This window comes from Trachurus trachurus (assembly GCF_905171665.1).
Source record: "Trachurus trachurus genome assembly, chromosome: 8".
Classification (NCBI taxonomy): domain Eukaryota; kingdom Metazoa; phylum Chordata; class Actinopteri; order Carangiformes; family Carangidae; genus Trachurus; species Trachurus trachurus.
The window spans coordinates 30,286,425-30,311,818 of NC_139905.1; the positions used below are offsets into that span (position 1 = coordinate 30,286,425).

At 41.3% G+C, this 25,394-nt stretch overlaps 1 protein-coding gene across 1 annotated transcript in view; it reads left to right on the plus strand.

Annotated features, from left to right (window-relative positions):
• Positions 1-3,936: 3,936 nt before the first annotated feature.
• The window catches only part of trpm4a (transient receptor potential cation channel, subfamily M, member 4a), a 38,635-nt gene continuing 17,177 nt past the window's right edge, over positions 3,937-25,394 (plus strand). Inside the window, exons 1-8 of the mRNA XM_083978041.1 lie at positions 3,937-4,012; positions 15,116-15,177; positions 16,537-16,714; positions 18,028-18,208; positions 19,039-19,208; positions 22,017-22,194; positions 23,259-23,323; positions 24,506-24,742. Of these exons, the coding sequence (XP_083834167.1) occupies positions 3,938-4,012; positions 15,116-15,177; positions 16,537-16,714; positions 18,028-18,208; positions 19,039-19,208; positions 22,017-22,194; positions 23,259-23,323; positions 24,506-24,742 (1,146 nt within the window). The 5' untranslated portion in view covers position 3,937. The remainder of the gene's footprint in view (positions 4,013-15,115; positions 15,178-16,536; positions 16,715-18,027; positions 18,209-19,038; positions 19,209-22,016; positions 22,195-23,258; positions 23,324-24,505; positions 24,743-25,394) is intronic.

The window sequence follows — 25,394 nt, forward strand, 5'->3', positions numbered from 1 at the left end:
TCTGCCACACCTGTGAGGTGGATTATCTTGGCAAAGGAGAAGTGCTCACTAACACAGATTTAGACAGATTTCTGAACAGTATTTGTATTTAAAAGGTATTCTGTGGACATAGAAAACATTTTAGATATTTGAGTTCAGCTCATGAAAAATGGGAGCAAGTGGGGTGTTATATTTTTCTTCAGTGTAGGCTACATACATATTTTGTGCTGCATCAAGTATTTCAATTACTTTTTGGGTCATTTTTTGTCCTAACTACTCAATTTACAAACTACAATTTTGGCCAGTAACATGAAATATTTTGTATTAAAAAAACTATTTTTTACTTTATTTTTACTTATTGTGTTCTAGAACTCGACACGAATCATGTCATGACATGCCTGATTGGCTTGCCCTGGCGTTCCTTTCATGATATTAAACATTGTTGTTCAAGTCACAGAGATCTAGAATGTCTCTACCTCTTTTTTTTCTGATTTACAAGTTAGTATTGGGGTAGGATTTTCATTTTCTCTTTCTTTCCCAACATGTCTATAGATTACCCAACATGTCTATGGTGAACCTACAGCATGTTGACCAAAAATGTCAGCCTTTTTTCTTTAAAAAAAGAAAACGTGGATGTAAGAGTTGAGAGGCATATTTCTGCTGGCATTTGAATTTTTATATTTTGTCTCACCACGTGTTGATTTATTTAACACTGAGTTAAATGAGAAGTAGTTTCTAAAGCTACTTTTTTTTTAGCTAACTACATTTCTCCAGGGGTAGAAATGTAGTTTGTTCAAACTACTGCCAGGCTCAACTACATGGAGTTTTACAAGCTACGCTTGCAAAGTAGCTTCGACCAACACTGGTCATTCCCACCTCAAAACCACGATCCAGTTGTGAGTGACTGTGTGTTTGTTTGTTTCCTCGACCCAGGTATTCACTGTGAGATCCGTGGCAGCACAGGAGGAAGACCGTGTTTTATTTGGGACTTCCTCGTCTTGAGGAAATGACTGGAGCGTCCCCCGGGGGAGGAGGTTCGGCTCCAAACCCAGACTTTAATCTCTGACACGGGCACATTCAGCTCTCACGCTGCAGTTCAAATTCAGGAGAAAACTTGTAAATCTGTTCTCTAAAGAAAAAAACACCAGAAGGACTAAATGTGTAATAAGTTTGTGCGTCAGTGTGTAGAGGAATGTTTTAGCTAGAGAGAGGAAGGTGTTGCAGTAACAGTGTGAGGCTCATCTTCATGTTGAAGGAGAAGGTTAGTGATGACGAGTACTCTTGACAAGATAATATATAGTCTGTAAAAACCTGAAGAACTTCCACAGTTAAACCGGTTAGACAGCAGAGTGGGAGACCTGGTTCCATTTACATTCACTTATTAGTCACATCTTGTTATGCAAATTTACTGACAAATAAGGAACATCATTAAAACTTAGATGTGAGATTTAGATTCTGATATAACATTTGAATTCAGATGAAATAATTTGACTTGGTATGCTTTTAGATGTATTGTACATTTTATCTGTGTCTTTTTTTCTTACTTTCTTTCTTTTACTAAAAGCCTAACTAGGGATGGGAGTTGGAAACTAGCATTAGCTATAATCTCTGTATGCAGAGATCAAACGTGACATTTAGACTAGTTTTTCAAACACCCACTTCATATACAACAAAACACAACCATCAACATATTTATTATAAGGTCTGGCACAGTGGTTCTATGGTGGTTAGCACCACTGCCTCTCAGCAAGGTTCTGGGTTTGATTCCTGGGCTTGGGGCCCATGTTCATTTCCCTTTGCATGTTCTGTGTTGGTTCCCTCTGGGTTCTCCAAAGACATGTGCAGTAGATGGAGTAGTGTGTGTGTGCCTTGTTCATCTGTATAAGTCAGACCTGTGACCTGTCCCGGTTGGACTCTGTGTGTCACTGTGTCACCCTGTATTGACAGGTAGTATAGACAATAGATGGTTGGATTTGTGTTATAATCTGTGTGACAACTAGCCTGCTAAACCGCTCAAACCTGCCCCAACTGCTCAGGTTGAGAACTATCAACTGGTTTTGTTACTTCCAATCTTATCTGAGTGAATTGACAGGGTGGTTTTCAGGCATGTCTCTTCTTTTGGAACTATCTCCTTGATGCTGGTCAGTCAGGCTTTAAATGTGAGCAGTGACAGAGGCCCTGAGGGCAGCCAGAGCTGCAGGTCAGTCTACTGCTCTTATCTTTCTTAGATCTCTCACTGCAATATGGGCATCTCAGGCAAAGTCCTATCCTGGTTTCTGTCCTACCTTTCTGGGTGCACCCCTCCCACTGGAGTGCCCCGATTATGGCGGTTCTCCAGCAGGAATATGCAGTATACACCACCTCCTTGGGTCCAATCATCCACTGACACGGCTTCTCATATCACTGCTGTGAATTCAACACCAGCTACACCTGTCATTCCCACCAGTAGACTCCATCATCTCTTCATAATCCACATGGATGAGGGAACACCACCTTCAACTGAATCTCTCACACAGAAAAGTCAAAGTCAACTCTATTGTCAATACTGCTATATACTGTACAGTATACACAACACATAGAGGATTGAAATTATGTTTCTTTCCATCCGGTGCCCTTTAAAAACAAAATACTCACAATATAAAACATATAAGCCACACATACCGGTATATAGTATACAAATATGTACCGTGCAAATGGATGTATGCAGTGCAATTATGGATGTGAAGTTGAGCATAGGGGCAAGTTGTGAGGTAGGTTGTATGACACTCCTTGCATTTGACATCAAATAGTGAAGTCTGTTATATAGTTTAAGAAGTTTAAGGCACTGCTATTTGTAGTGGACAAATGAGGGTATTCTGTGTCAAAATGTGAGAACCCTACCATGAACACTAAGTGTAAGACAAAAAGTGTTACAACCATCCCTGGTCTCCCAGACAACAAAACTATAATTGCCTTGATGTATTGATCCTGAATGAAAAGTGGCTCATCTTACCCCAGTATCTCCTAACCTACTTACATCAATATTATGTTAATGGGAAAAACCTGGTATTAAAGCGACACTATGCAGGAATACTACTAGTGGTACTCTGGTTGAGAAGAGCAACTGCTAGCTACTGTGTCTTTGCCAGAAAAAGAACATGTGAATGTGAATTTGTTGGTTGCCAGTACCGGCGCCATTGCCGGTAGGCTATAGGTACTGGTGCCGTCGGCGTGTCCACCCCGCTCAGGTTGCAGCGGCCATTTTTCTACCACTTCAATGAGTTTAGAAATATTATTGCGAGGAGTTTCAATTTGGTTATAAAAAAGTCTCACGTTAATGTGGATGAATCTACGTTACTCACACTTGTTAATGGGCCCATTTTTGATAAATATATCTTTTTGTCTCTATCGTTATTTTGTTATTATTAGTGGTGGCGGAAATGCTGGTCGAGCCGACCAGCGTTTCTTTACTTTCGGTTTCGTGGCGAGTCATGAGAATAACGCAGCCGAATCGCCGTTTATGATCGGAACTACGACGGTATGTGATCGTCTTTGAACCTCTGACTTTAATTCTTGATGAATGAAAACATGAGTCTGTCTTGCGCCGGTCAAAGAATTTCACGGTGCGCGCAGAGGCTCATAAATGTAGTGTGAAAACGCTTCGCTTTTCCAAAACTCCTCGTTGTCCCTTTAAGGTTGAAATAGTGTTGCTTTAAAAAAAAAAAAGAAAATTAGTCTTTTGGAAAACAAAACTCAAGTTTAAGTTCAGTTTAACTATCATTATATGAACCTGAAGTCCAAATTTATGAAAAAGTATATGCAGTGAGAATATAAGTTGTTGCTATAGGCATATTTGGCGCCATACGTGACGACACGCAGCTGAGGAGCACGCGCCTCTGTGTGTGAGTGCGCGCGGGGCGGAGCAGGCGGAGCAGCAGGACGCACAGCGCAGCCGGAGCTGGCGGGGCAGAAGGAGAGGATGCAGCACAGGATGAAGGAGCTGGAGAGAGACGGAGGGGGAGGAAAGGTTGGAAGTACGAAAGAGAGGGACCAGGTACGAGTCTGTCAACGACCGGGACACAAACACACACCACACAGACACGGGGTTTCTCTGTGAGAGGAGAGAGCAGGGAGAAGGTGTCCCTCGGTTTGCTGCAGAACTGATGAGAAGGAGACAGCGCTGCGTGTTTGGTTTAGATCAGCCGTTGTGTTCGTGATATTAAATGTACACAACTCTGTTGAAAGTTTTCCTCCTACTGCAGAGAAGCGCGAGGTCCTGTATTTGGTTAAACACAGATGTTGTTGTACCAGCTGAGACTTGTAAAGTGCCTGGGGCCAGCAGTGCGGTATGAAGTTCAGCCTGACTGAAGGACTTGATGGGAGCATTGTGTTCCTGTGCACACACAAAGTCAAGTCAAACCGTAGAAATAAAGGCACAGTCCGTGGGGTTTCCTGCTGCACAGTGGAGCAGACTGTCAGATTGGAGCTGATAGAATGAATCCACATTATCAGCTGATGGGGACTTGTTTGGTGTTTACATCAGGGATGTTTGGTGTCTGACCGGGTCATAGTTTGGGGAAAACACTTCTGTTGTGGAAACAGCAAGGCAGCTACAGGACCGACGCACTCATCAACCTTCAGGATACAACTTTAGAATCTGAACCAGACCAAAGTGAGAGACACAGTAGCACGCTGCTGGTCTTGTTGTGTATCATACGCTGCTGTATAGATAACATCACTCAGAGTAACTACAACTACAGTGGAATGTGTCTAGATCTGAGGCGTGGTGATAACATGATGTCTCTGCAGGAAGCACTTGGTCCTGGTGTGTGTGTAACTTTCAATATTGCTTTGGAGAGACAAACAGAACAGGGCTTTGAAATGCCCTCCAGACTCCTGTGTGTGTGTGTGTGTGTGTGTGTGTGTGTGTGTGTGTGTGTGTGTGTGTGTGTGTGTGTGTGTGTGTGTGTGTGTGTTCGTGGACTGCTGTGCGTGGATTGTTGGTTGTTGCTGTAAACTTTTCATTAGACCAGAATGGGAGAGAATATCTGGAATTCTGTTTGATCTTCAAGAACAACAACAGGAGCTGACCTGTTGTTCAGTTTTTGACATGTGTCACAGGTGGACAGCACATCAGCTGGTGCTACTAACATGTCTGCAGTGACCACTTTTTTTTTTTTTTTACCAACCATACAGAATCATATTCATCGTGCTGTTTTCTCAAATGTTCAGTACAGTGTAGTGCTTTTAGGGACATGGTAACAATTATGGCACAGCAAAGGAAACAGAGACTGTGATAACAGAAAGATAAAATAGAAATAAAACAACATAGAATAAAAAGTATCAGATTAATAATATAGAATGGATTTAAAATGTTGTTGGAGGGTCGGGCTTTAACCAACTAACTGTAATACATTAGATGGCTTTTGTTGTCTGTTGTATCTGCATTCACATTTCTATGGAAAGGCGGATACACATGGTTCCAGATCAGATCCAGATGTGTTCTCACTGATTGGATCTCAAATGCCTGAACTTAGAGAGATCATCTGAGACGGATGTTACAGGTCCATGTAGTGTAAAGGCTGACGTCTACAGTATGTGTTGTTTAATCATAAAGCAGCTCTAGGTTCTACATTATTACTGTGAAAGTTTTAAAGTCTGACTCTCCACAGAGAAATGCACACAGCCTGTATCCTGAAACTGAACCGTAAAACCAGTTGTCAGGACTTGTGCAACTTTGTGATGTCACAGCAGAGCAATCAACATTCTCAGCCACGTCCCATGACCCCCCCCACCCCCAGACTCATCACCCAACCATGCAGGATTTAGTTTCTCTGTGTGTTTATGTGAAATCTCCTACATTTTTTATTAGATCACATAGAAAACAGTCAGCGAATCAGAAGAGAGGCTCAGCGCCATCTGTTTTCTGTTTGGTTGCAACCAGCATGTCATTACCAGCTCCAAAGAGGAGCCTGAAAGAGGAGATGGAAAAGTACAATGAGTCGGTTTTTTGGTTCTTCAAGCCTAACACACAGAATGTGTGAAGTGTGGAAACTTTAACACCTGATCTGAGCTGGGTCTCACAGCTCAGTCCCCCCCGAAAACTGATCTAATGTCTGAGGTTATTATGAGTTGGCAAAGTAAATCCTGCACACTTTCTTCTTACCTGTAAAATTGCAAGTAAGAAGAAAGTGTGCGGGAGTTTCTTCGCCAAGTCCACGTTGTTCTCCTCCTCCGACGCACCTTTCTGTCAACCTGTGTGCAGAAGTGTTTCCACTGAGGTTATTATGTTGAAACATATTGTGATCAAAATTCCGCACTAAACCTGTCGTGATTTTCAGATTTTACCGACAGTCAGTTCCAGTGAAAAAGAAATGGGATTAAAATTTAAATCTGTCCACCATGAAGACATCCGACAACAACCTGATGCTGGTGTTGTGTCAACAGCTGTCAGCTTGTGCAGAAAAACACACAGCCAGGATGTGAAATGTACCTTAGGTATTTTAACCCTGAAGTGGTTGTTGATCAGGATCATGGGGGCAGTAAGTGGTCACAACAGCAGGGAGGGGATCACTAGTGATCAGTTTATTTACTGTAATTTATTCTGTGTATTTGCTATAATTCTGTTGTCTTTTCATTACACCGTATGATGCTTTTTTATTGTATTTCCTAGTTTAATGAAGCACTTTGTGAGTCCTCTCTGTGAAAAGTGCTATATAAATAGAATTCCCTTACTTTACTTACTTAATAGAAATGAATAAGAACAGGTGGAGAGGAAGAATGGTTTAGGTCTACAGCAGCTTAAACAAGGGATAGTATGAGGCTCTAGGTCAGGTTAGGATAGGTTAAGTTAAACTTTATTCATCCATTCAGGGGAAATTTGTTCGTCACAGCAGCATAAAAGAGAAACAGGACATTTGAGTAGTAAATAAATGATATATCATAATCTATACAATATATGATGCTCTATCTGTCCACTATAGGAATGTCATGATTACTTGTTTTCACAATTAATCGCGGTATTAAACGCCACAATTAATTGATCGTAAAGATTCCTAAATACCATCACTTTCCGAAAAAGATTATGTCGGAACTATATCAGCAGATGTGCGCCAAAGTAAAGGAAAATGCACAGTCAGATACCGGTCCATTTACCTAACGTAACATTGAATTAATAGGAATTTAAATGTTAGCATATTATTTGTAATTTTAAAAAAAATTATTAAAATGAATTGAAATATTTGGTATAGATGACAATTAATGACTTAAAGGGACAACGAGGAGTTTTGGAAAAGCAAAGCGTTTTCACACTACATTTATGAGCCTCCGCGCGCCGCGCACCGTAGAATTCTTCAACCGGCGCAAGACGGACTCATGTTTTCATTCATCAAGAATTAAAGTCAGAGGTTCAAAGAGGTTCAGTTACCGTCGTAGTCCCGACCATAAACGGCAATACGGCGGCGTTATTCTCATGAGCGTCCGCAAAACCGAAAGTAAGGAAACGCTGGTCGGCTCGACCAGCATTTCCACCATTAATTAAAATAACAAAATAACGATAGAGACTTTTTTTATAACCAAATAGAAACTCCTCGTTGTCCCTTTAAATATTTCAAACACTTCCCCTGGGGGTTAATAACTGGTTCTATATTGAGAGATTAGTAATGTAATTATATCTTGACTATATTTGATTTTACACATTCATAGTGTTGTGAAATCTATTGATGCATAATAATCGTGATAATTGTAATACCGTGATTATTTTTGTGACAATAATCATACCAAGAAAATCTATAATCGTGACAAGTCCACTATAAAAGAGTGTTAGGGTTAGGAGCCTGACAGCTGACGACTCTGCCTCCCATTCTGCTCCAGGAAGCATGAGTAGACCTACATTCTGACAGCAGTAGTAGGGACATCTAAGATATGATGGTGACCATTAATGGCCTCAAAGGTGAGGTGGAGGATTGCACCACTGCTGCAGCATTTTGAATCAGCTGGACAGAACGTAGAGATGTGTTAGAGCAGCCTGGTAATGAGGAAATAATTCAGCCAGGGCCACAACAGAGTTACACTATCTTTTAGAGACACGACTTCCATAATGATATACGTAGGTGGGGAAAAAATACAATCTTTGAGATTTGTTTCCTGGCTGGGTTGCACAACAAATCCCAGTTAAAGATAACAAAGGGTCTTATTGATGGCAGTGGAGGAGGGGGTAGCACCATCCACAGTAACTGTGTCACTTTTACAGATAAAACATTTCAGTCTTAACAGCAGTCTACTACAACTGACTATTTTATTTTAGTTATTAGTTTGCAAGTAAAATTTACTTTCAGTTTTGATGGTTTTATGCTCTCAGCCTAATAGGGACCAGATTGCTGCTATAGTCCTAGGCATGTCATCAGGCACTGGTCATGACTTTAAAGGGGAACTATGCAAGTCTGATCTTATTTCCTCTGTTTTGCTCACCCTCCTCCCAGTCATGTGCATTTGATTTTAACGGTGAGAAATCAATCCATGGAGCGGTGGATACGATAATTCATCATAAACGTGTTACGACGTGTATATTTGTGAAGCCCTATCTGTCATAAACTAGAGATTATGGGTTACGGAGCACTCATGGATTTACCTGGAACCATGTGACCATGTAGAACTGAGCCTCAGGAGGTGCAGTGATGTCACTATAATGTGCAGGAAAACACGATGCAATATTGGAGTTACTAAACCTCAGCAGCTCTGTGTCTGGTTGAGTCAGTGAACCTTGGATTTAAAGAGAACTATGCAGGATTTGTAGCTTAACTTTGCTACATTTTTACCTTAATTAAACAGCTTTGGAGTAAATGTGATGGTTTATATAAACAGCTTAACTTGTTATGAGGGAGAATGGAGGATCTCTGCCTTCCGTGTGTCACTTATTGTGTCTCTTGGCTGAAAACCAACTTTGTAAGGTCAGAGCCTCCGACCCGGGCGGTGTCCCAGCTCTCATCTCTGCAGCACCGTGTCACAAACCTGTCATCGCTTAGTCGTAACATTGTATATGTAACATTATTTACTACTCTATTGATTGCTTTCTTGCCGGCATCATTGTTAACAAATGCACTTGTAGATTTAAAGAACTACTGAAAGAACATCTGTTAGCCAAACAGCTCTCTGTGTCTGCCGATGTTTAGTTGAGGCTACTTGGTATTAGTGTGATCCAAATTCTGTTTTTGTAAATGGAATAATGGAATTATGTCTAACGTATGTTGATATATAGACTACCTGACCATCTGACTATTTAGGAATTATGTTAAAAGCTACATTGTGAAAGGTACTGCTAATTTGAATTAGGTCCTGTAATATTGTTGTAAGTTTGTTTTTGTTTTTCATTAGTTTTTTTGTGTGTGTGTTTTCTGTGATTGTGTACTGCAGTGGAAAGATAATTGATTTGGGTGTGGACTCCAGGAGCAATGGCCTTAGCCAAAGCGAATGGAGATGGACCGGGAGGAGGGTCAGCAAAACAGTGGGAACGTGACGGGACTTGCATAGGTCGTCTTTAATAACTGGTTGAACCTTCTCTGAAACCAGCTCTTCCTGTAGCTGCTGATCAAACCTGCTTCATGTTCAGGAGGAGTTTCTCTCAGCTCAGCCCACAGCCTCACTCCTGGATTCAGGACTTGACCCCTCCAGAAAGTGGATTTACTTTGGTGTTCAAAGTCATTGTCACCCTGTCACACTCTGACAGAGGAGACCCAGGCTGTCCAGGTCCAGAGGCAGAAGAGACTAGATCATGGTGCTCTCTCCACTCTGCTTTTATTTTATTTTATTTACACTACATGTTGTCTCAGCTCCACTTCTAGTGAGAGTAGCCTGTAAACTGACTCATCATCATCATCATCATCATCATCATCATCATCATCAATGTGTACTGCCTGGATCAGATGATGTGTCTGTTCAGGACTACCGAGGCTTTGACCCTGTTGCAACTTGTGACTCTGAGGTCAGGCTGTCAGCTGAGAGTCCAGACGGAACTATGACTAAAGTTCAATCAGGACAGACTATTAAAGGGATAGTTCACCCAAAATTCAAATTTCACTCATTATCTACTCACCCTCATGTTAACTAAGAGCTGTGAGAAATTGTTCTGAAAAAAAATTAAATAAGTCTATATTTTAAGCTTGTTTGTAGCAGAAGCTCCCAGTGTCTCGGTTCACTGCTCTTCCTGTGTCAGTGCAAATCTCACGTGATTTGCACTGACCGGCGGAACAATTTCTCATGTCGGGGCTTCAATACAAGAGGGACATTACAGACGAGCAGCATGGAGGTATTTGGATGTTTTTTGGTGTGTCTTTTTGGACGAAGAAAGTTGGTATCCATTGACAACCATTGTATGGACAAATACTGCTACGCTGACCCCCCCGTAACTCAGAGAAGCCACGGAGGACTCTGAAACTTCTCACAGCTCTTAGTCGACATGAGGGTGAGTAGATAATAAGTGAAATTAGAATTTTGGGTGAACTATCCCTTTAAGAATGGGATAGACGGGATGTGAAGCAGAAAGACATTTATTGTCAACAAATAATATTTTGGCGCTGAGGCCCCAGGGAGCAGATCAGCTTAGAAGACAGATTGATGAATGTGAAGCGGACTTCCCCCCGGGCCCAGACACTGGTGGTGTTGGTAGGGATGATGCTGATGCTGACATGGAAGCCTCCGGACTGGAGATGGAGATGCCTGGATCCTGATTGAGGAGGTGAAGGGGAGGAGGTGGGTCGAGAGTTTTTGCGGGCTGGTTGACAGCTGAATGAGAATAGAGAGAGAGAGCACATTTAAACATGACAGCTGATTGGAGGAGGAGAGAAGGTGGCGGATTGTGAATTGAATTGAATTGAATTGAATTGAATTGAATTGAATTGAATTGATATTTATTTAAGTGTCATGCACCAATTAAGGCGCCCAGCCTATAAGGGCTTACAAGACACATTTCATATTTAGACAACAAACAAAATCATCAGAGCACAGACAAAACAAACAAAAACAAAAACCACATGGAATTCACATAAATAATTCACTTTTTCTTTTTGACCAGGCACTTTTTATGAAAGTAGCTATTGTAAAGACTTCTTTTCTGAAGAACCATTCCAACTTTACCTCATCATCATCATCAACCCAAAACAACTCAGGTTTCACATTTTGCATTTTCTGAAACAAAAACTGCCTGTTCTGGCTTCGTCATATAACGGACAATGAAACACAAAATGCAGTTCATCCTCGATTACATTTAGATTACATAAATGTGCACAGTCTTTCATCCTCAGGTACTGAGTTAAACCGACCTACTTCTACTGCCAGAGGGAGAATCCCAGCCCTCAACTGGGCACATAAAGATCTCTTGGATCTATCCAATGGCAAGGTCACATAAGGTTCTGAACAATATACATTTTTCAACTGGCAATAGGTTCTGAGTTTTGGTTTAAACCCGATTTCATTAGCCCATTTTTCTTTATACTCAAGAAATAACTTATGCTTCACAAAATTAACATTACAACGCAAACCATTAGTGAAAATATGCTGTTGATCAGCCTTGCTAAAAATAGCTTTCATGTCACGATGCCAAGGATAGTTATGTGTTTTATCCCAGTTAAAGACTTTTTTGGCTATTCTATCCACTGGCATAGAAGACAAGCGATTCCAAAGCCTAAGCATTTCCCCTTTCTGTTTAATCAAACGGGTGATTGTGATTGGATGAGGAGGACGAGTGCTGAGGGGTGTGTTTCAGAGGGAAGTGGGAGAGATGAAATAGACTCAGTGGGCATGCTGGGAGAGACAGTCTTCCTGTCTGAACTTTCGCTAAGCTTCATTTCACATGAGCAAACTGACCTGGACTAACGCTGTTTTCATAACTACTTGTGTGTTTGTTGTGATGCATAAAAAGCATTCAGAATTCAGACTTGAAAGCACATCAATAAAAAGAAGCCAAGCCCATGACATGAATTAAATAAAGATCAAAACACTTGGAGGGAAGTAACACTGATAGATGTGGAGTATGTTAAGTATTTTAGCAGGAACTGCAGGCAATGTCCTTGACTGAGACACCGACGCATCATATTTCCACCATTCAACAGGTTCTGTGTTGATAACGTAGGTCGTTGCGTCTAGATTTGGAGACTTGTTTTTGAAACAGACTGCCAGTAAACCTGGTTCCTGACTGGCCTGTGTATGGATGACCACCAGATTCTAAGGAATATGCCCGGTGTCACGGGCAGTCTGCTGAGTATCTCTGGTTTGCTCGGTACTCAAGAGATTCAAGACGGGACAAGTTTATTGGTAAGATAAGATAAGATAATCCTTTATTTGTCCCACGATGGAGAAATTTACATTGTTGCCGCAGTGAAGGAATATAGAGCACAGATAAAAAATAACTTGCAAGAAAATATGTACATTCCAGCAGTGTGTACGACAATACGTACAAGAAATTATTAATTCTGTTCAGAAATACAATGGGTAGGCCTATGTATGTGTGTTTGCCGATTTGTATAGCCTAGGCTTTACACAGCAGGCTCTGCCCTTAGACCTTAGACCAGTGGTTCCCAACCTTTTCTGGCTTGTGACCCCATTTTGACATCACAAATTTCTGGCGACCCCGTCAATCAAGATGCGCCAGCTCAGATATTTTTATATGCTGCATTTTATTTGAACTCGATTTAAATTTGAGAAAGTGAAAGTATATAATACAGTTGTTTAGAATTGTGTGTGGTGTTTTTAATCATATTTTTAAAAAGAATAATAATTAGTTTAAAAAATATTTTTATCAGTATTTTTTTTTTTTTTTTATCAATTATTGGACATTTCAGGCGACCCCATTTGAATTCCAGGCGACCCCACATGGGGTCCCGACCCCAAGGTTGAAAAACACTGCCTTAGACCCTCACACTGACTGAAGAAGAAGTGAAAAATAAAAAAATTCTTAAGGCGAGACACTACAGGCAAAAACAGGTTTTTTCATGCACTAATCATTTTTGATATTTTGGGCAATTTTTCTTCCTTAACATGTATTCTTACAGAAAAGAAAGAAATGGTAGAAAATCCACTTTAAGGTGGTTATTTTACTGAATCTTCTCTCTTTCGTCAGTAGATTTCTCCTAAATGGGAAAAACCTAAGGGGAAGAGTCATGGCTAACTGCAAAAAAAAAAAAAGCATGCACACAACAGGAATGCAAGCAACAAGGGATTTGACAACACTCTTCCTGCAACACAGCGATAAAAGCCCATTATGGTGTAAAGTTACAAGATTTCCATCCAATGAAACACTGGAGGGCTTTTAATTTGTAAAGATTTGACCAGCTCTGTTTAAGTTGTTTTGTGAAGACTCTCAACAACTTACCTGGACATGTGATGTATGTATGCATTACACAGCTCTGTAGGTGGAACAAGATACTCATTCATTCATTCATTCACAGTCCAGGCAGTTGTCACGGCTCTGACCCACTAACACCGACGTTTGAAATGACTGAGGTTTATTGAGAGAGGACACACAACCGTCTGCACATTAACTGCACGTTTACTTTGGACTCGGTGGGTTTTTCCAGGAGTCTGTGTTGCGGCGGGGGTTTTGCATCTTTTCTCAGAGCGAGATGTTTCCATTGCAGACACAGTGGGCTTTGAGTTCAGTTCTCTGTGGACTACAATGCAGTGTAGCTATATAATGATGTATAGGGTCTGGGTTGTGCAGGTCCCAATGGACAGAATGAGGGGAAATAAATCCTGTAATCTAACACCAGGTGTATGCATGAGGAAGGTGGTGAGCAGTGAAGAAGTTCATGGAGAACAAACAGTGGACAGGTTAAACCAGTCCTCTGTCAGTGAAGCTGTAAGATTGTGTTTCATTTGAACCTGCCTCATCTGTTACAACACATAAACCACAAACACAAACAGGTTGTTTTCATACTTGTGTCATAGAGCATGTTTCTCTTTTCAGACCTGAGGCCTATACAAAGCAAATTATACTTGTAATAGCCTACTTGTTATACTCTAAGGAGAACGGATGGATGGATGAATGGAAAGATAGAAGGATGGATGTTTGAGCTACAACTGTAAACTAGCACAGGCCTATTAGCAGAGGTCTGATTGCTGCACGAGTGGATTGTTCACTAACCAGGTTACTAGTCACTTAAAGGGATAGTTCACCCAAAATTTAAATTTCACTCATTATCTACTCACCCTCATGTCAACTAAGAGCTGTGAGAATCGGGGTCCGCGCAGCAGTATTTGTCCATATAATGGTTGTGAATGGATACCACTTTTCTTCGTCCAAAAAGACACACCAAAAAACATCCAAATACCTCCATGCTGCTCGTCTGTAATGTCCCTCTTGTATTGAAGCCCCGACATGAGAAATTGTTCCCAAAAAATTAAATAAGTCTATATTTTAAGCTTGTTTGTAGCGGAAGCTCCCAGTGTCTCAGTCCACTGCTCTTCCTGTGTCAGTGCATTTGCATTGAACAATTTCTCATGTCGGGGCTTCAATACCAGAGGGACATTACAGACGAGCAGTATGGAGGTATTTGGATGTTTTTTAGTGTGTCTTTTTGGACGAAGAAAAGTGGTATCCATTCACAACCATTATATGGACAAATACTGCTGCGTGGCCCCCCCAATAACTCAGAGAAGGGACAGAGGACTCTGAAAATTCTCACAGCTCTTAGTCGACATGAGGGTGAGATAATGAGTGAAATTTGAATTTTGGGTGAACTATCCCTTTAAATGAGTTTGGTGTCCTGTGTCCTATGTGAACACAGGACTCATGGGAAGCAGGACATGGAGGGAAAGACCCCGAAGGAGTGTCAGTAACAACACAGACAAGCAGAGACAGATGGTTGCGGCTCTGATTGTTGTTATATCGAAACAAAGCAGGTAATGGGGGTTTCTTATGCAGCGCCATGGGAATTGAACAGTGATCGTGCCGCGCCGTACTGTGCAGTGATTTGAAGGTCAGTGTTTAGGTTCTTAACGGGAGGACGTTTCACCTCCATTTGAAACAGGAAGCTTGTTCTTCCATGTTAGTTTAGGCAGCAGGGGAGTCAAGAGACCTGTTTGACATTTCTCTGTTGTGTTTGTTTCACTGTGTGTTGTTGATATATGTTAATGTCAGTATGTGACACTGTCCTTGCTCTCACAGAGCTGGATTCCCAAGATCATCAAGAAGAGAGTGTGCACCACTTTTGTTGAAGACTCTTTCAGGTAATCTCTCCTCCTCTGTCTTTTCTCAAACACACAAATATGTTCTGAAGTAAAGGGGCAGCTGCAGGACTTAATGTGTCATTCCTTCCTGTCAGACCGTTTAACAAGACCTTTGACAATCTTACATTGTCCACTTCCCCTCTGAACTCTGGAGAACCTCTAGACTCCTTCTGGTCTGATAATACCATAGACTGTGAAATAGTTGTTAACCCGACAAACAGGATATGTACGTATATCCTATAAATATTCTGTATTCAGAACATGAAGTGCTGCCTTCAGGGAGACGTTATAGAGCCGACACAACACTAACGGCTATAAGCTCTTATTCCTGCCTACATCCATAGCTCTGCTCAACAAACCTGCTCTATTCTTCCCTTTAGTAAAGTCAATCTTAAGCCTTATTCTACCAGTTTATCCAGTTTCTGGATCATAATGGTTTTATGCTTTTGGTTTTGGTTTTTATCTCTGTCTGAATTCATATGATTCTGATTTGGTGTTAATCTGCTGCTCCTTGTGTTATTTTATATTCTTGTCATTATTTTATTCCTGTTGGGCACTTTATCCCTTATTGAACTAGACTGATGTGTGCAGTTTACACATACAGGGTCAGGGACTACGGATGGAAAGTAGCTAGTAAGCTAAATCCGGTACAAAGCATCTTCTCTCATCTCGAGACTAATGTTCTTTGTACATTGTCCCTGATACAAATAAACGTATTAAACTTAAACTTAAACTTAAACATGCAACGTGCAATGGGCTTTATGCACAGCTCCACTACTTCCTGAAATAAGCCATGCTCCTTTATTTCCTGTCTTACATTATTGGACCAACTGATTAATCCAGGTGTGCCTGACCATTGTTGTGAGGTCAGACACACCTGGATTAATCAGTTGGTCCAATAATGTAAGACAGGAAATAAAGGAGCTGGCTAAAGTTCAGGAAGTAGTGGAGCTGTGCATAAAGCCTATTATAGAGACTGATGCAATTACTAGGGCCAAGATGCAATAATCTGTAAAGTGCAATATAGACTCATTCCTGTACTGTGAATTAGTAGCACCCCAATAAAATTTCCCTCCGGGGACAATAAAGTTTATTTTGAATTTTGAAATAAAGATGGATCTAGCCTCTGTGACATCACCAACAAGTTTTTAAAGGGCAGTTTTGAAGTCCAGAAAGAGCTGCTGCACCGTCACCAGCTACTCATAACATTATGTTATGAGTAATTGAGCGCTTTGTATCAATAAACGGGAGTTTTCATTATCGGCTGACGTCATCATCACTGTAAAAACTCTATCATCATGTCCCAGGAGATTTCATACACAGAATAACACATTTGTGTGTGTGTGTGTTGTGTGTTAGTAATGGAGCGTTGTGTCAGTGTGGTGGTGTCCGCGAGGTCCACGACTCCGTGGCGACAGGGGACTATTTTGGAGCAGCCATTGTCACCCAGTGGGACAGCAAGCAGCACTCCTCAGAATGTCCCACCGACGCCTTCGGAGAGCTGGAGTTCGCTGGTGCTGGACGCAGACACAGTAATGTGAGTAGAGCAAGGTCCCCATGAGACCGCCATGGTAACCAAGGTAGATCCATCACACATGAAGCTGGTGGTTCTGGCTTAATTTAACTTAACTTTGCCAATCCTGAATATCTGTTCTGGTTCACCTGGCTCAGTTAACCCAGGTTTCACCTGTCCAGGTTGGAGCATGTTGATATGAAAAAGCTCAATGTCTGAATGTATCACGCTGATTGCAGTTAAACCAGTCCTCTGTCAGTGAAGCTGTAAGATTGTGTTTTATTTTAACCTGCCTCATCTGTTACAACACATAAACACACATACACACACACAGGTTGTTTTCATATTTGTATCATAGAGCATGACAGTTTCTCTTTTCAGATCTTTATACTTACTAAGGAGAACGGATGGATGGATGTCTGAGCTATGATTCTAAACTAGCACAGACCTATAGCAGAGGTTTGATTGCTGCACAAGTGGATTGTTCACTAACCAGGTTACTAGTCACTTAAAGGGATACGCCAACATTTCTTTCCTGTGTCTTGCCTCACTCCCGAGTCCATGACCAGCAGATAGACACCATCCTTTCGACTGTGCGTGCAGTAACAAGGGAGATACAGGCAGAGCTGGCATGTGCATAAGTAGTGTTAGCCTGCCTCCTACCCCAGCCGAAATCAGCAGTCAGAAGCTGATTTCATTTTAGCTCTAGACTCTGTAAATATATCACTTTATCAACATTTCAAACATTTTAAGGCGTTAATATGTCTAAATACCAGCTGTTTACAATTTTGTTCGGACAAATTCAGCGCTACTCAAGCTAGTCGTTGTGACCAACGCACTTCCGGTTACTTTCACAAAATAAAACCCTGTTACCCTTTACATACAGAAAACCATGACGATAGAATTAGTGCTTTTACTTTGAAATAGGAAGCTAACCTACCCTCGATGTAGCTAGCTTGAACCAAAATAAAGCGTCTTTGCTTGAACCCTCCGTTTTGACCGATCTCGTCCCGTTACCGGCATTTGACCGCTCAAGATGCCTTACCGGAGAGTTTTGCTGAAGAGTTTCTCTGATGACTTTAGGTGGAGGCAGGACACTACCTATGCACTTCTAGAGTTTGAGCTAAGCTAAGTAGCAGTGCGCCAGCTCTGCCCGTATCTCCCTTGTTACTGCACGCACAGTCGAAAGGATGGTGTCTATCTGCTCGTCATGAACTCGGGAGTGAGGCAAGACATGAAAAAAAAATTGTTGGCGTATCCCTTTAAATGAGCCTGAACGGCCCAGTAACCTGGTGTCCTGTGTATGAATGTATCATGGTGATTGTTTTTCTGTCCAGTTCCTGCGGCTGTCATGTGACACGCCACCTCAGATCATCTACACCCTGATGACGGCTCACTGGGGGCTACCCTCTCCCAACCTGGTGGTGTCGGTGGTGGGGGGTGAGGGCCATGGAAAGATCAAGACGTGGGTGAGAGATGTCCTGAGGAACGGGCTGGTCCGGGCCGCACAGAGCACAGGTAAGAACCTGGAGAGAGCACTGTCTGGGACCAGTAGAAAGCAGTGAGAAAACAACATGGAGAAGTTTATATGAGGACATTTTAAAGGGCCCATATTATGCAAAATCCACTTTTAACTGGTTTTGTAGCGGTTAGCTTGTATGTGTTCCTGTGGCCTTTCTATGACGCCAGAAGGTGAAAAAAGTCTTCACTTTTGTGTGAAGTGTGAAGTTATCGGCTGCAAGAACATTTATTTTCCTTCATCAGAGCCTTGCAAGGGACAGTGGCTGGAGTTTTTATAAGTTTCACACAGAACTTTCTGATGGCTGTAGGAGTCTCCATGGTTCTCCTTCTGCCACAGTAAAAAAAGGACCAGTTAGCCTACATTTTTTCAGACAAGATGATATGTATATATTTTTTTAACTGAGTGTCTATTTGATCATTAGGAATCATTGCCCATCCTTATTTCCAATGTCAACAATAGCACATGGTACCTGTAGCGAAAACCACACCCTCTTCCCATGACGGGTGTGGAGTGGACGTGGTTTACACATCTTATTTGCATTTCAAGGTGCAGACACAGAAACGGCTCGTTCTCATGAGAGTTCTGGAGAGACACTTTTAGATTGCTGAGGTGTAGAGCTGCAGATTGATTTGGGGACAATACACTATGAATACAATATGGTTGGACAACTTAGACCTATGTGAAATGGTTGAAAAACAGCATAATATGGGCCCTTTAAATAAATATTTTAATTACTGTAAGTAATGATTTCTTTATTGATATATATATATGAGTTTGGTAAATGTTTTCTTATGTAATATACGCTGTGACCTCCTCTGCTGCCCAGGGGCCTGGATCTTGACGGGGGGTCTGAGGGAGGGGGTGTCCTGCTGTGTGGGGGAGGCGGTGAGGGACCATGCTTCTGCAGCTCCAGCTCTCTCACAGAAGAAAGTGATCGCTGTGGGACTGGCCCCCTGGGGCCTGGTGCACAACAGGCAGCAGCTCGTCAACGCCCAGGTACACATCACACACATCACAGCGCGTGGTCCATCACACCCACCCAGTAACAAGATAACACTCAGTAACACACCAGTAAATCCACAGGAAAGAAGCCAGCAGTGATGATTGTATTACTTTAACTCTCTCCAGTTAAATGGTGATGAAGTAAAAATGTTAAATTTCATACTTGTCGCAAACAGAAGAAACAAATACATGTATAGGCCTACATTCTAACTAAGTAACTTATTTGGCTTTTTATTAGCAAAATCAAATATGTCTTTCATAAATACATATTTCACTGAAGTGGAATCACACCTGCATACAAATGAAAGCTTTCTGGTACCTTAGAATGAGTTGTTACAAGTTGTTACAAATACATAAGTGGGCGACGCACCGAACCGAGGCGGCCATGTTGCATTGCCATTTTTTACGTTGAGTGGCAGCGTGATCGTAGGCAACCACGGAAACTCACCGGAGCTGTCGGCTCGGGGAGAAAGTTTTCCAGGTAGCGCCTGTTAAAACTGTCACCACTGTGTAGTGTGAGGAAGGACTGGGCAACTGATGTTGCATTCAGGTGCAGTCAGGCAGACGGCCGTCTGCAAACCAAAAATATGGGTTATGTATTCTGCAATTAGAGGCGCTGCTCCAGTTGATTGCTTTGTATCCATAGCAAGGAGAGCACCAATGACTTCATTACAAGAAAAGGAAGACAAGCTAAACAAGCCATCCTGGGTTATAATCCAGATCCATCATATCCTGAACAAAAAGGTGGCCAACAGCAGCAAAGTGCTCATTAAACTCAATATAGATGTCTTTTCAGTCGGTTAAAATACTGTGACCATTGTGGCCAATATGAGTTAGGAAGGAGCTGTTAGCTCTTGAGACTGATTTGACAGCTTTTAGAGCTGGTGATGGAGTGCAAGTAGTAGTCAGACTTAGCTTTTCTTAGCGCAGCAATACAGCGATTTCTAAGATGTCTGAGAAGAACTGAGAATGAAATAAATAAATAAAATAATGATCTAGACAAGCCTAAATGTACAGCTAGGGCTCTCTTTTTTGATTTTACATCTGCATTCAATACAATTCAGCCAGAACTTCTACTGGCAAAGATGATTCAAATGGAGATTAATCCTCATCTAGTTCACTGGTATCATTCATTTTTCACGAATAGAAACCAGATAGTTAAAGTTAACAAGACACACTCATCTTTTATTGTTACTAACTCAGGAGCACCCCAGGGCTGTGTGAGCTCTCCATTGCTTTTCACACTTTATACTGATGATTGTAAAACAGAATGTCCAAATACTTTTATTTTGAAATTTTCAGACGACACTACACTGTTGTCTTTGTTGAGCCCTGAAGATGATCCTTGTGTTCATCAGCATGCTACAGACAGATTAGTGAAGTGGTGTGAAAACAATTCACTCATTATTAATTCAAAGAAAACAAAAGAAATCATTTTTGGTCTCCCAGTGGGTTCATACCCTCTACCAGTTACTGTACATAATGCTGAGATTGAACAAGTTTCCTCCTATAAATATCTGGGCATCTATGTGGACGCTACTTTGTCCTGGAGTGTACATGTAGACTTTATTTGTTGCAAGGTACAACAACGTATTTATTTTTTGAGAAGATTGAGGTCATTTGGAGCAAACAAACACATCCTGTTATTATTTTTTCAATCTATAGTGCAGAGTGTTATGCAGTATGGAATTAGTGCCTGGTTTAGTTGTTTGTCTGTCCAACTTAAAACCAAACTAACCAGACTGCTACATATCTGTTCAAAGATTGTGGGTCAAACTTTGGAGTTACATTTTCAAGCAGCATATACTAAAAGAATGTTGTCTCTTGCAAGTAATATCTCATCTGACCCCTCTCACGTGTTATTCGAGGAATATCAGCTTCTGCCATCAAATAGAAGGTTTAGAGTTCCACAAGCTCGACTGAACAGGCTGAGGAACTCTTTTGTCCCTCAGTCTGTCAAACTGTTAAATCAGAGTTTGGTCTCTAAGTAGACTAGGGTTCATGTACAGACTGAGCACTGGGTGTTGCACCAAAGACACATTGTAATGTTGGATTTATGTTGTGAATGGAGTTAGGAGGTAGTTTGTGTTTCTCTTTAAATGTGACCTTTGAGGGTAACATTTATGCTTTTTGTAAATGTGTGTTTTTGTATTTTGTTATTATTCGTGTGAAACTTGGACGTCATGGGACGCAAGACAAATTTCAGAGTGATCTGACAATAAAGTATTATCTTATAATAATAATAAAAGAGAAAGAATAAAACGAACGCAAATTAAAAAAAAGAAAAAGAAAATAACAGAAATAACGAATGAATGAAACCCCACCAGTCCCGCCCTGCTCCCACCCTGGGGGACTTGGTCCTCGGAGCCCAGTCGGAGGTCAGAGAGTTTTGGTTACAGTAGGCTACTACTACATATTTTTACTTATATATTCTTTTTTCTCTCCCATGCATCCTTTCTCTCTCATTCTCTTAATACTGACTACTGTAATCTCTCCTGGTCTAAAAATCTCACGCAAGAAATCAATCACACATTCTTCTTTTCTGCTGTGCTGGTGTTTGTTGATCACCTATGTTGCACCCTCGTGTTATATGAGTGTTCTCACCCTGTATTGCACTATATAAATATCAATTAAAAATTTTAAAAATTAAAAAATTAAAAAAGCTCCCTCCCCTTCAGGCCTACACATTGACATATTTACATCCAAGTGGTTTAAAAGTAGAATTTTTGGAACTTATTCTGTAACAGGCCGGTAGGCTACCTTCTCTTGTCTCTGACTCTGGTTGCCCTGTGTGTCTTTAAGGGCAGTTTTCCCGCTCGCTACTACGTCCAGAACACGTCACGTGACTCCTTCTGCCTGGACAACAACTGCCAGTCTTTCCTGCTGGTGGACGACGGGAGCGTGGGCCGGCGGGGGGGAGAGACCGCCTTTCGTGCCAGTCTGGAGGACTACATTTCCCACCAGCGCACTGGCATCTGGGGTGAGACAGAGACACAACATCAGACATGGTGCTCCTTCAAGCTGCTCGAAGCCGTTCTGATGTTTTTTCATGTAGAACAAATGGATCATTTCCATGTTCAGAACCAGAGGCAAACACCTTCACAGAAACTTCTCATATTTGGCTTGAACATGGACCAGGACCCCAGGATGAACTGATTTGATTTTGGTGGTCAAAGGTCAAAGTGACCTCCCCAAAATGGTTTAGGTTCTTTCAAGACCACCTTGAATTTTTGTTTAGATTTTGCACTAACATTTGACACAAGTATGAACTAATTAGATTTTGGTCTTCAAAGATCAAAGTTTAACGTTATCTTGTTCTTGTCAATGCAGTGCAGGGATATTAATATCCAAATGAAATTCCATCACCTCTGTCACACTGTGACCTCACAAAACCCATGAATGTTTTTGGCCATAATGTATACATTAATTAATTATGGCAGAATTTATTTCAAATTTCTATAAAGATAAAATGAGGTGACGGCAATTTTATATCAAATGATCATTACAACATCATAATGTTCTTCAAAAACAAACATGCCATTATCCGGCACTGTAACTCAGGAGGGAGAGACAGTGACCATACTTCCTGATACTTGACTGATTGGTGGAGGAGGAAGTGGAATCATCATCAGTTATGCAGACTCATGGGAATAGCGTCGGAACTACGACGGTATCTGATCATCTTCGAACCTCCTACTTTCATTCTTGATGAATGAAAACATTCTTGGAAAATGCTTTCGCTTTCGTCCGTCTTGCACCGGTCCAAGAATTTCAGTGTGCGCGCGGAGGCTCATGGGAAATGTAGTGTGAAAACGCTTCGCTTTTCGAAAGTCCTCGTAGTGAATATATGGCTGTAGATTGATGTATAGAGGTTACCTGCACCTGTCTGCACTCTAGTGGTGAAGGTCTGACCTGCACAGCACATCACGCTGTGTACGATGTGTGGATGATTGTTAGATGTACTGCATGTGTCATAATAAGACAAACAGTTTGATGTAAAGAAAAGCTTCTCTAATCTCACCCCTTGTCTTGGACCAACAACAGGAAGCGGCAGTATTGAGATCCCAGTGCTGTGCATGCTCATCTCAGGAGAAGCCAACATGCTGGAGGTGAGGAGCACTGGTGCACACTCTGCAAACACACACACACACACACACACACACACACACACACACCACAGTGTATTCACAGTGTCAGAGCATAGGTAGCACAGGTTCATCAGCCTCACAGCTAACAGACCACATGTTCTGAATGAAGGAGAGATACACCTGATATTTATTACCTTCCTGGCACAATAAGCTGTTAATTGGAACTACGGCACTTTGTACTTCTTATTCTTATTTTTTAATCAGATTTAAATTATTACTCCTTCCGGGTTAAGTGCAATTCTATGTAACTTTTATTTTATTCTATTTTATATTTTATTTTAGCCTATTATTATTATGATTTCTATGTAAAGCAACTTGCGCCAACTTGACAACAATTATGTCTCAGATGCCAATGCTCTATTATTCTGTCCTATAAAATATTAAAACTGTGACGTGTTAACAGCGCTAAAGCCAGAATTAAAACAGGTTTTAGCATCTTTACTGCTATGGCTGTCAGTTTGCCGCGAAACGACGATGGCGATGCTAATTTCTGCGACTTTTAGACAGCTGAAATTCAGGACCACGGATCAGTTTGGGGCAATACATTTTGAATACAGTGTAGTTGGATGTCTGACAGCTGTGTGAAATTGTCTGAGATTGTTTGTCTCCATGTGTTTTTCACTGTTTTTTTATTTTATGCCTGCAGCACTATGTTGCCCAAGATACATTTCCGTGTCGGGACAATAAAGTGTATTTAATTTGAGTGGGCCTATTGTTTAAAAACACTTGCAAACAGAATCAGGAAAGGTGGTTTTAGTTCCTGGATTTCAGCAGAACTCTGCTCTCGGTAAATGTGAGACCAGAGTCAGGATTAAGAAAATATGGAGAGGAAAGTGAATGGAGAACACATGTATCAGATCCTATTCGGTCTCAAAAACCTGTGTATGAAATATGATACAAATGGTTTTAAAGGGTGTGACAGTGGAAGTTGTAATATGTTTGATTTGCACTTGCACATCGCTTACATAAACATGTTGGTGAAGGTAGATCCGTTTGTTTCTGCCAGTGTAGTGAATATGGCTTCAGAGGGTAATACAACCGTAAAAGAGCTGAAGATGATACACTGATTGTGTGTGTGTTGTGTAACATGAAGCACCCACTGGACTCATGAATGAACAAACATATCTCTATTTGTCCCTCTAGAGACTAGATGCCTCTCTGAAAAAGGCCACCCCCTGGCTGGTTCTGGCTGGTTCTGGTCCGGCTGCAGATCTTATCAGCGAGCTGCACGACCTGTCCACCGTCCCCCTCAGCCCCACCTCCCCCCCCGCAGAGGGCGAGGTGGCTCAGGGCCTCAGCTCGGAGCTCCGCGACAAGGTCCGCGAGAAGGTCCGCAAACACTTCCCATCCGAAGTCGACCTGGAAAGACTGGTGGACAGCGTGAGTAACTTTACCCCGTCACATGGCAGCAGAGGCTGGTGTGTCCTGCTGTTTGTGGACACGTAGCTGAACCTCTTATCCAGTGGTGTAGTCTGTGTGATACTCAGGTATACTCAGTATACCCACTGAAAATGCATAAATATTTCAGTATACCCAGTACAACTATCTACTAAACTATCTAACTACAGTTCTCAAAGTGTGAGGGCTGACAGGGTTCAAGGAGTGTCCCCAACTTTTTCTTGAAATTTAACCACTTTTTCTAGAATTCTTGAGTAATTTTACCAGTTTCTTCTCAAAAAAAAAAAAAACTTTTTACTATTTACTACAGTATATACTATTTTTATTTTAACACTCTTCCTAGAATTTCTTTGATAAATTTTACCAGTTTCTTCTAAAAAAAATTGCTACATTTTACCACTTTTTTAAGAAAGATTTAAAACTTTTTTGTTTATTTTTTTGTGAGAATTTTTACCACTTTTTTCTAGAAATGTTTCAACTTTTTTGGAGAAATTGTACCATTTTTTTCCAGAAATTTCTCTATAATCTTTCAAAAATGTAGCTACGCCTAATTTAAACGTACATTGATTGTTTGTGTATTTCTGGTGGTTGCTTCAAAATTTTGTCCAATGGGGGTCCGTGGTCTAATTTGTGT